This window comes from Bombina bombina, chromosome 6 (genome assembly GCF_027579735.1).
Source record: "Bombina bombina isolate aBomBom1 chromosome 6, aBomBom1.pri, whole genome shotgun sequence".
Lineage (NCBI taxonomy): Eukaryota > Metazoa > Chordata > Amphibia > Anura > Bombinatoridae > Bombina > Bombina bombina.
In genome coordinates this window covers 701486494-701498642 of record NC_069504.1, presented here as the reverse complement: position 1 = coordinate 701498642, position 12149 = coordinate 701486494, and the positions used below count along the sequence as shown (strand labels likewise).

Here is a 12149-nt window from a genome sequence, read left to right as displayed (position 1 = left end):
TGTAAGATGGACAAATACTTTGCAGTGCCTGTTTACACTGATGTTTTTCCAGTCCCTAAGAGGTTTTCGGAAATTATTACTAAGGAATGGGATAGACCAGGTGTGCCATTCTCTCCCCCTCCTGCTTTTAAAAAGATGTTTCCCATAGATGCCGCCATACGGGACTCGTGGCAGACGGTCCCTAAGGTGGAGGGAGCAGTCTCTACCCTAGCTAAGCGTACAACTATCCCCGTCGAGGACAGTTGTGCTTTCCTAGATCCTATGGATAAAAAAATTGGAGGGTCTCCTTAAGAAAATTTTTATACATCAAGGTTTTATTCTCCAGCCTCTTGCATGCATTGCCCCAGTTACTGCTGCAGCGGCTTTTTGGTTCGAGTCTCTTGAGGAGGCTCTACAGGTGGAGACCCCGTTAGATGATATTTTAGACAGGATTAAAGCTCTTAAGTTAGATAATTCCTTTATTTCTGATGCCGTTTTTCATTTAACCAAGCGAACGGCTAAGAATTCAGGTTTTGCTATTCTGGCGCGTAGGGCGCTATGGCTCAAGTCCTGGTCAGCAGACGTTACTTCAAAGTCTAAGCTTCTTAACATCCCCTTCAAGGGACAGACCTTATTCGGGCCTGGTCTGAAGGAGATCATTTCTGATATTACTGGAGGAAAAGGTCACGCCCTTCCTCAGGATAGGTCCAATAAGTTAAGGACCAAACAGAATAATTTTCGTTCCTTTCGAAACTTCAAGAGTGGCGCAGCTTCAGCTTCCTCTAATGCAAACAAGAGGGAAATTTCGCCCAGTCCAAACCAGTCTGGAGACCTAACCAGGCTTGGAACAAGGGGAAGCAGGCCAAAAAACCTGCTGCTGCCTCTAAGACCGCATGAAGGAGTAGCCCCTGATCCGGGACCGGATCTAGTAGGGGGCAGACTTTCTCTCTTCGCTCAGGCTTGGGCAAGAGACGTCCAGGATCCCTGGGCACTAGAGATTGTTTCCATGGGATATCTTCTGGAATTCAAAGGTTCGTCTCCAAAGGGGAGATTTCACCTCTCACAACTATCTGCAAACCAGATAAAGAGAGAGGCATTCTTACGTTGCGTTCAAGACCTACTGGTTATGGGAGTGATCCACCCAGTTCCAAGGGAGGAACAGGGGCAGAGTTTCTATTCAAACCTGTTTATAGTCCCCAAAAAAGAGGGAACGTTCAGACCAATCTTGGATCTCAAGATCCTAAACAAATTTCTCAGGGTCCCATCGTTCAAGATGGAGACAATCCGAACCATCCTCCCTATGATCCAGGAGGGTCAATATATGACTACCGTGGACTTAAAGGATGCTTATCTCCACATTCCGATTCACAGAGATCATCATCAGTTCCTCAGGTTCACCTTCCTACACAGGCATGACCAGTTTGTGGCTCTTCCCTTCGGATTAGCCACGGCGCCAAGAATCTTTACAAAGATTCTAGGGTCTCTACTGGCGGTTCTAAGGCCGCGGGGCATAGCGGTGGCTCCCTACCTAGACGACATCCTGATGTTGACTTTTCAAATCGCCAAGTCCCATACGGACATTGTTCTGGCCTTTCTGAGGTCTCACGGGTGGAAGGTGAACAGAGAAAAGAGTTCACTCTCTCCTCTCACAAGAGTTTCCTTCCTAGGAACTCTGATAGATTCGGTAGAAATGAAAAATTTTCTGACAAAGGTCAGGATATCAAAGCTTCCAACTTCTTGCCGTGCTCTTCATTCCACTTCTCGGCCGTCAGTAGCTCAGTGTATGGAAATGATCGGCCTAATGGCAGCGGCAATGGACATTGTTCCGTTTGCCCGCCTACATCTCAGACCACTGCAACTTTGCATGCTCAATCAGTGGGATGGGGACTACACAGATTTGTCTCCTCTGTTAAATCTGGATCAAGAGACCAGGGATTCTCTTCTCTGGTGGTTATCTCAGGTCCATCTGTCCAGGGGAATGAGTTTCCGCAGGCCAGAGTGGACTATAGTGACGACAGATGCCAGCCTTCTGGGCTGGGGCGCAGTCTGGAATTCCCTGAAGGCTCAGGGTTCGTGGTCTCAGGAGGAGGCCCTCCTTCCGATAAATATTCTGGAGTTAAGAGCGATATTCAATGCTCTTCAGGCTTGGCCTCAACTAGCTGCGGTCAGATTCATCAGATTTTAGTCGGACAATATCACGACTGTAGCCTATATCAACCATCAGGGGGGAACAAGAAGTCCCCTGGCAATGATGGAGGTTTCCAAGATAATTCTATGGGCAGAGGTTCACTCTTGCCATCTCTCTGCTATCCATATCCCAGGAGTATAGAACTGGGAGGCGGACTTTCTACGTCAGCAGACTTTTCATCCGGGGGAGTGGGAGCTCCATCCGGAGGTATTTGCCCAACTGATTCAACTATGGGGCAAACCAGAACTGGATCTGATGGCGTCTCGTCAGAACGCCAAGCTTCCTCGTTACGGGTCCAGGTCAAGGGATCCCCAAGCAACGCTGATAGATGCTCTAGCAGTGCCCTAGTCCTTCAGCCTGGCTTATGTGTTTCCACCATTTCCTCTCCTCCCTCGTCTGATTGCCAAGATCAAGCAGGAGAGAGCTTCGGTGATTTTGATAGCACCTGCGTGGCCACGCAGGACTTGGTATGCAGATCTGGTGGACATGTCATCCTTCCCACCATGGACTCTGCCACTGAGGCAGGACCTTCTACTCCAAGGTCCATTCAAACATCCAAATCTAGTTTCTCTGCGTCTGACTGCTTGGAGATTGAACACTTGATTTTATCAAAACGTGGTTTCTCCGAGTCGGTCATTGATACCTTGATTCAGGCTCGAAAGCCTGTCACCAGGAAAATCTATCATAAGATATGGCGTAAAAATCTTCATTGGTGTGAATCCAAGGGTTACTTGTGGAGTAAGGTCAGGATTCCTAGGATACTATCTTTTCTCCAAGAAGGATTGGAAAAGGGATTATTGGCTAGTTCCTTAAAGGGACAGATTTCTACTCTTTTGCACAAGCGCCTGGCTGATGTTCCAGACGTTCAGGCGTTTTGTCAGGCTTTGGTTAGAATCAGGCCTGTGTTTAAACCTGTTGCTCCGCCATGGAGTTTAAATTTAGTTCTTAAAGTTCTTCAAGGAGTTCCGTTTGAACCCTTGCATTCCATAGATATCAAGCTTTTAGCTTGGAAAGTTCTGTTTTTAGTAGCTATCTCTTCGGCTCGAAGAGTTTCAGAGTTATCTGCCTTGCAGTGTGATTCCCCTTATCTGATCTTCCATGCAGATAAGGTAGTTTTGCGTACCAAACCTGGGTTTCTTCCTAAGGTAGTATCTAATAGGAATATCAATCAGGAAATTGTTGTTCCGTCACTGTGTCCTAATCCTTCTTCAAAGAAGGAACGTCTGTTACACAATCTTGACATGGTTTGTGCTTTAAAGTTTTATTTGCAAGCTACTAAGGATTTTCGTCAAACATCTGCATTGTTTGTTGTCTACTCTGGAAAGAGGAGAGGCCAAAAGGCTTCGGCAACTTCTCTTTCTTTTTGGATGAGAAGCATAATCCGTTTAGCTTATGAGACTGCTGGCCAGCAGCCTCCTGAAAGAATTACAGCTCATTCTACTAGAGCGGTAGCTTCCACATGGGCTTTTAAACATGAGGCCTCTGTTGAACAGATTTGTAAGGCGGCGACTTGGTCTTCGCTTCATACTTTTTCCAAATTCTACAAATTTGATACTTTTGCTTCCTCAGAGGCTATTTTTGGGAGAAAGGTCTTACAGGCAGTGGTGCCTTCCGTTTAAGTGCCTGCCTTGTCCCTCCCTTCATCCGTGTCCTAAAGCTTTGGTATCCCACAAGTAATGGATGAACCTGTGGACTGGATACACCTTACAAGAGAAAACAAAATTTATGCTTACCTGATAAATTTCTCCCTCTTGTGGTGTATCCAGTCCAACCTTGGAAAAAGGGCAAGCAGTCCAAGAAGCCTTCTGAGAACAAATCAGCATTAAGAATTCACCCCCGATCCGAGATCGGATCATGTAAGGGGCAGACGTTCCGTCTTTCAAGAGGCTTGGATTTGCAATGTTCCAGATCCTTGGGCGGTGGTCTCTCAGGGATACAAGATAGATTTCAAATCTTGTCCTCAGAGAGGCAGATTTCTCCTGTCAAGATTATCAGCAAACCAGGAAAAAAGAAAGACATTCTTAAACTGTGTCAGTGATCTCTCTTCTCTAGGAGTAATCGTTCCTGTTCCTTCGGCAGAACAAGGCCGAGGATTTTATTCCAATCTGTTCGTGCTTCCCAAGAAAGAGGGAACTTTTCAACCTATTTTGAACCTGAAGTGCCTCAACAAATTTCTCAGGGTTTCGTCCTTCAAAATGGAGACTATTCGCTCCATTCTCCCTTTAGTTCAGGAGGGCCAGTTCATGAACACCATCGACCTGAAGGACGCTTACCATCATATTCCTATCCACAAGGATCATTCTCAATTCCTTCGGTTTGCTTTTCTGGACAAACATTTTCAGTTTGTAGCCCTTCCTTTCGGTCTAGCCACGGCCCCCCAAACCTTTCCGAAGGTTCTAGGGGCTCTTTTGGCAGTTGCCAGGTCTCAAGGAATTGCAGTGGCACCTTACCTGGACGATATCTTGGTTCAGGCGCCATCTTTTAATTTAGCAAGGTCCCATACTGATTATCTGTTGTTCACTCTCCGCTCTCATGGGTGGATGGTGAATCTGGACAAGAGTTCCCTAATTCCAAGTACCAGGGTCTGTTTTTTTTTTTTTTTTAAGGACAATCAAAAATTAAATCTCGAAGATTTTCTTAACAGAAGCAAGAAAGTCCAAACTCCTTTCAGCATGCTTTCTCTTCAGTCCTCTGTCCAACCCTCAGTGGCACAGTGTATGGAAGTAATTGGTCTCATGGTGGCTTCCATGGACATTATTCCTTTTGCTCGCTTCCATTTGAAACCTCTACAGCTATGCATGCTCAGACAATGGAACAGAAACCACTCGGGCCTCTCTCAAAAGATGGCTCTATTAGTATCATTTGTCTCAAGACACGTGCTTCTTTAGACCATCTTGGGAGATTGTGACTACAGATGCCAGCCTTTCTGTCTGGGGAGCAGTTTGGGGTCCCTTAAGGACCCCTCAGGAGGAGTCCGTCCTCCCAATAAATATTTTAGAACTGAAAGACAATCTTCAATGCCCTGATAGCATGGTCTCAACTGAGTTTGGGCCGGTTTATCATATTCCAAATCGGACATCACATCAGTGGCTTATATCAACCATCAGGGAGGAACAAAGAGTTCCTTGGCGATGAAGGTGGTTTCTTGCATCATTCTGTGGGCAGAGTCTCAGAACTGACAAATTTTGGCCATTCACATCCCAAGTGTGGACAACTGGGAAGCAGATTACCTGAGCAGGCAGATGTTACCCAGGGGGGTTCCAGAGTTGGACCTGATGGTGTCTCGTCTAAACATCAAACTTCCCAGCAGTTCTGGTGGACGCTCTAGTAGTTCCATGGGATTTCGGTCTGATTTACCCTTTTTCTCCGTTTGCCCTGGTTCCTCAGCTGATAGCCCGGAACAGACGCTGCCTTCGGTGAATCTAATTGCTTCAGCTTGGCCTTGCAGAATTTGGTTTGCGGGCCTGATGAAGATGTCATCCTTTCCTTCGTGGAGATTACCGCTGAGGAAGGACCTTCTACTTCAGGATACTTTTCTTCATCCAAATCTAGATTCTCTGAAGCTGACTGCATGGAGATTGAACGCCTAGTCTTGTCTAGACGAGGTTTTTCTGAAAAGGTTATTGACACCTTGATCCAGACTTGTAAGCCGGTAACTCGCAAAATATATCCTAAGTTTTGGCACACATACTTATGGTACGAATCTCAAGGTTTTCCTTGGCGCAAGGTGAGAGTTCCCCGTATTTTGTCTTTTCTCCAGAAGGGTCTGGAGAGAAGGGCTTGTCAGTCAGTTCTCTGAAGGGTCAGATCTCTGCTCTTGGAACCCTAATATTGTTCTTTGGGTTTTGCAGCAGGCTCCGTTTAAGCCTATGCATGCTGATATTAAACTGTTGTCTTGGAAAGTTTTGTTCTATTTCTTCTTGTAGAGTCTCAGAACTTTCGGTTCTACAGTGTGATCCCCATTATCTTATTTTCCATGCAGAAAAGGAGGTCCTTCATACCAAATTGGGATTTCTTCCTAAGGTGGTTTCGGACCGCAATATCATTCAGGAAATTGTCGTTCCTTCGTTGTGTCCTAATCCTTCTCAGAAGGAGCGTCTGTTTCACAAGCTGGATGTGGTTCGTGCTCTAAAATTCTATCTCCAAGCTAATAGGGATTTTCACCAATCTTCTGCCCTTTTTGTTATGTTTACTGGCAAATGTAAGGGCCGAAAGGCCACGTCAACTACTCTTTTTGGTTGAAGAGTGTTATTCGATTGGCTAATGAGACAGCTAGACAAAAGGCTCCTGAGAGGATTACGGCTCATTCAACTTGGGCTGTTTCTTCTTCTTGGGCCTTTAAAGATTAGGCTTCTGTGGAGCAAATTTGCAAGGCGGCCACTTGGTCCTCATTACATACTTTTCCAAATTTTACAGATTTTATGTTTTTGCCTCAGTTTAGGTCTGCCTGTCTTGTTCCTTCATCCCTTTCTGTTCTGTGTCCTCTGGCTTGGGTATTGGTTCCCACTAGTAATTAGAATGAAGTCGTAGACTCTCCATGCCATTGGAAAGAAAACAAAATGTATGCTTACCTGATATTTTCTTTCCTAGCATGGAGAGTCCATGGCCCACCTTTGTCTAAATTCTAGACAGCTTTTTATTTGGTTTCTAAATTTCAGGCACCTCTATACCCTTGGTGTTCCTCTTCTCTTTCCGTATTCCCTCGGCTGAATAACTGGGGATTATGGGAAGGGATACTTAAAGCTTTGCTGGGGTGTTCTTTGCCTCCTCCTGGTGGCCAGGAGTTGAATTCCTACTAGTAATTAGAATGGATTTGTGGACTCTCCATGCCAAGAAAGAAAATAATTTATCAGGTAAGCATAAATTTAGTTTTTTCCAGCAAGCACAAGCACTTGCACCCTGACATGAAGGGGTTAAGATTCTATTGAGAATCTATCCTGCTAAATAAGTACTAGAGAATGCACCATTTTAAGAAGAATTATCAGTAAACATATTACAAGAGAGTGATACAAAATAAATACTTTCAAAATTCTATTTTCTTAGCACAATGTACAAGGTTTTGCAAATCAAAAACAGCTCAGGGAAACCCTCCTAGTCTCATTTGTTGTGGTCAGTTAAGAGCAGATAGTGTATATTGCAATTATTTTTTATTTTCTACCTTTAAACTTTTGACGGATAACTCAGTTCAGTGTCCTTTTAATCACAATTCAACAAAAATAATTATATGGAGAACCTCACTTCTTGCCTAGACATGATTTTTCTTCTTAACATAGAACATTTTGTGGTAAGGTAGGCTGCTCCTTGGAGCTGTGGACTCACCCAGCATCTCATTACGTCCCAGATGACGGAAGCAGGAGCATCAGTTTTCACAGCCTGTTTACAAGCATGAGACAGAGAGACCCTGTAGCCTGCATGGAGCAGAGCAGAGCTGGCAGAAGAAGAACAAACATATGATGTACATATTGGTATCTATATAAATGCACATGCTTGTTTACAGACCAGCAAGCATAAACTACATAACGACAACATTCAAGGCTACTCACCGGAACTGCAGCAAAGGTGGGGTGCTACAATGAATTACACTGCTCAAGTTATCTAATGTGTAATATAACGGGACATCAGTCAGCTCCTTTGCAGCCAAAAAAAAAAATATATATATTAATACAAAGGACAATCTATTTGTGCCACTGTTCCCCTGTCTGTGTCGTCATGCGGTGGGAGGGGGACACACTCATATAAACCATAGATCCCATCTATATGTACCAAGTTGGAAAATAACTAAATGTCACTTAGCTTCCTAATAACTGTACCATTGCAAGTAAAGTACAAGGTCTTGGTCTCACCTCTGTTACCATGCTGAGCACACCCTGTATTCTGTCTGAGGTTCTGAATCTCTTTGGGTTTCGTTCCAAAGCCGATAAGACTCTTCCGACAAAATCATTATCATGAAGAGCCTCCGCCCACAGCGGACCTCCCATCTGAATTCAGAAATAAAACTTAAATTTAATATGCAAATATGTCGACTAATAATAATGAGTATCCACAGATAATAGGCTACACAGTAGAATTAGTCAATTTACAGACCATAACTATGAGCCTGCAGCACTGATGCTCTGATACCTGATGCTTTTGGTGGCAAAACTCGCAGTTCATTCCTACAGGCGGACCAGTTCCAGGTGAAAATTTTGTGCTGTACATGGAGGAAGCAAATAACAAGGATGTATGATAAATTATAATGGATAACCACATCTATTGTTTAATCTCATACAATGAAAACAGTATTTACTTCATTTTAACCCTAAAGGTACATTAAACGATAGTAAAGTCCAAATTAAACTTTTCTTCTTAAATGGGAAGAGTCCACAGCTGCATTCATTACTTTTGGGAATTCAGAACCTGCCCACCAGGAGGAGGCAAAGATACCCCAGCCAAAGGCTTCAAATACCTCTCCCACTTTCCTCATCCCCCAGTCATTCTTTGCATTTCATCACAGGAGGTTGGCAGAGAAATGTCTGAAGTTTGAAGATAGTCTCTTATGGAGGGTAGTACTCTTCGAAATGGGACTGGAGTTTTAAGTAATCCTGTCAGCCTCTCAGTGAGAGCATGGATGAAGGTTAGGGTCTGGTGATGCAGGGAGAGTCTTTCTGTGAAACCATCCCTACTCATATTAACAGCTCCTTGGCAATCAGCGTTGACGAGTTTTGCTGCCTACTTTTTTTCACTCAAGTCCATGTCAGAAGCGAGGCTATTATCTGTCACACTTGAAGGGCCGTGTTCCTGTTCCACAGCGCAGATTCCGGTAAGATCGTTTCATTTTATTTCGATATGTGAATGTAATGTTAATGAAAGAAGGTAGGGTCCCAGTGGGACTCCTTTTATCTTAAAAAAGGAAATATGGGTTAATATCTCCTGAGGAAGGTTATTGAACAGGGGGCACTTTAATCATGTTTGTTGTGTGGTTATATCTGCTAATGTGTAGTAATACTTAGACTCATGGCTTTTCGGGAACATAACGGTCTTATCAGTTAGCGCAATCTCTTTAGATTTACGTGCTCTTTTTGTGACTTGCAGGGTGCACCTCGTGACCCGGTGCGGTTACGTTGTTTTCCACTTCCATATTCTGACTGTGTGGCGACAGAAATAGTCTGCTCGTTAGTTGTCTGGTTCACAGGAGGTGGTGAGTGCCTCAGCCATTGGGGGTGTAAAAAGGGTGCCGGTTAGTGTGTGTCATTTTTGTAATCCCAAAGTTATGGAGGATTATGATTTTTTAGACAGGCATATCTCCGATTCGGAGAATGCGTCTTGTGATGAATATGAAATGGCCCAGGTTATCCATGCCCTTGCCGTTCTAGAGTACTCTCTTCTCCCGAATCAAGGAACTTAGAGTGCATTGAGCCATCCGCCCAGAGGATTCCATGTCCTGTGAGGCGCGTGCCCCAGACCCTTCCTTTGCTACAAAAGCAAGTGTCCCTATGGCCTTTACTCCTCCGGAAGGTGGCTTATTTCCTCCAGAGGTTACGGCACGGTTCTGCATGGCCATATCTATGGGACTGGCTCATTTATATCTCCCAAGTGAAATATTTTTAAGGTACTGTCCGTGTTCTGTAAACCAGGGCCCGTTGGGCGTGGGATCACCTGATTCAGTTCGGCCTTCTGGGGAAGCATTGGCCTCCGGGGTCGCCTATCGATTTGGCGAGGGATAATTTTGCCTTCCGTTATAGGCTGGCACGTATTTGTGTCCTACTAAGACATGTTTTGGCAGTGCTGGAGGGTCGAGGAATCCTCGGCCTTAGATGCCAGATGGCAAGCTGGGTTAGACGTTTGGGGATAAAGCTAATCTCCTTGACGTCTCCGTTTTTTCTTTCTTTTATGTATCGGTTCCAGTTCTGAGCTTGGGTGAATGGGGCCTCTGATCGGCTGGTCCTGTTAGTGTATCCATTCTCCTTGGGCGTTCACCCGCGGGTGCTGCCTTACTTTTTTTTTTGATCCAGATAGGATGCATTTGTTTTTAATAAGCTCACATTTAAATTTCTGTTTTGGTAACGTTCTTTCTCTGGAACGGATACTTGCGATTTTGTGGTCGCATGGGCACTTCCTCAGAAGTTGCGCACTTTTGATTAAGAACGAAGTTATGTTTCTAGTTCATATTATCGAACCTTCGGGTCGATTTTTCTGGACAGTTCTGGAGTGTACCAGGCAGGTACTGGTCGGGTGCTATTTGCTGTTCTTTGGGTTCATGTCACCCTCGTGGTGTTGATTATCCTGTTGGATTCTGAATGTCACTTTGGCCTATTGATATGGACTCGGGCTCGGATCCTACTACAAAGTATGGAGGCCTAATGCATAGATCCAACGCTTCTGGAAGGAAGGTTGTGAGCTCCGATTTTAGTTGGTCTTTTCTTTTAATTTGCTTGGGATACGTGACCGACTTTTTAAGACATCATTGTGGTTTCTAAAGGTCCCTGTGGACTCGGAACCATAGTTTCACATTCCTTTAAGGTTTGGAGATGTGTATGACCTTGGGAGGTCGACTATTTACGTTTTCACTTTCGGTATCTTCCGGTTGTTGACTCTTGTAGCCCAGTCACATTACTTTTGGCGGTGGCAGAGTTTCCTTTTCTTCCCATCTTGGGTTGGGTCATCTGTGTCTGGAAGTGCAGGCATGTCCTTCTTTTTCTCAGCGTCTACTTTGCTCGAGTGCTTGGAGTACAGGGGGGTGGATCACCCTGTCCTTTCTGCCAGGAGCGGCGAGGCTCCCATTGTTATTCCTGTTACAGGATTTTCGTGAGTCCGATCTTGGGAAGATCTCTGGAGACTGTCGTCTTCTTAATCTAGGAACTGCCCCTTGTCATACCGTGGTTTTTAGACTCTCGGGTGCTTCGACCTTATGGAGATCTAGCCTTTGGGCTTGCGAGTAGGAGGTCAGGGGTCAGATACAGACCTTTGTCTTTCTGGGGTCAAGAAAATGACCATTTATATACACCAGCGTGTAGATCAGGTGGTTAAGCCTGTCTACAAAGGATTACCTTATGATCCAATGTGGTTGCCATTTTCTTAGACCGGTCAGGAGTTTTTTAGACTCTTGGGTTTGAGGCTGTTGCTGGTGCTCTAAGTCTGGGGTCTTTAGATGGTGGAAGGCTCAGTCTTGGGTGCGCCCCCAACCATAGGAAGCTGCCTATGGGTTCCTCAGGCGGTTAGATCTTGCAAACGGTTCAGTTCTCGAGGACCCTGGCTTAGGAACATGTCTCTTGCCTGGAACGGGCATGGGCGGTTCAGTTTAACTTTAGGGTTTGGATCTCCCGCGTGTCCCTTGAGGGGACGTGGTGTTTTGACTCTCATGGGAGATTAATATCTGCTTGAGGCTTAAGTTTGAGGTCTCTTTCACGGGTCCCTACTTGTCTTCGGGGGCATCTAATGCTTCCTGGTAGGCTTCCAGTTCTCGTATCAACTGGCCTGGCGATTTGGGCCAAAGGGTCTCGCCTCTATTGGTAGGGTGGTTACCGTTTAGTTTCTTCCTCTTCTTCTCACCTAGGGTGGGGGACTGATGCTTGCGTTGCTCTCCTCGATTTGGAGGTACCTCAGTATCCGTGAAGGCCTGTGGGTCCTTGTTTTTCTCGCATCAGAGGGTCTTGATCCTTTCTTGCGTTTCTTGGATTCTGGTATTAGGATGCTGTGGGTCAGAATACTTCCTTCCCCTTGGGAGTGTTCCTTCTTTATGGAAGGCGACAGTGTAGGGGTTCTGGGCCCTGAGCACAAAGTTCCTGTCATGGCTCATGGTAGCATGCCAGTTTTTAAGTATCGGTCAGAGCTCTACTCTGGGGGTTTGATTCCTCGTAGATCTATCCTTTTTGTCCCATAGGTCGGGGCAGAGTTTTGATACTTTCTGTCTTAGGTCTTTAACTAGCCTTTGGGCTGGGACCGTTACCTTAGAGTGAAGGTCAGGGATTGGTTTGCACTATGCAGTGTTGACCGTGTACTTTTA

The 12149-nt window shown here is 45.2% G+C and overlaps 1 protein-coding gene across 2 annotated transcripts in view; it reads right to left on the bottom strand.

Annotated features, from left to right (window-relative positions):
* The window catches only part of TRMT1 (tRNA methyltransferase 1), an 86641-nt gene that overhangs the window by 21975 nt on the left and 52517 nt on the right, over positions 1 to 12149 (bottom strand). For both annotated transcript variants that reach the window (XM_053717831.1, XM_053717830.1), the window contains exons 10-13: positions 8288 to 8357; positions 8011 to 8145; positions 7711 to 7796; positions 7487 to 7595 (exon numbers count right to left, since the gene is read on the bottom strand). In XM_053717831.1, coding sequence (XP_053573806.1) covers positions 7487 to 7595; positions 7711 to 7796; positions 8011 to 8145; positions 8288 to 8357 — 400 coding nt within the window. The remainder of the gene's footprint in view (positions 1 to 7486; positions 7596 to 7710; positions 7797 to 8010; positions 8146 to 8287; positions 8358 to 12149) is intronic.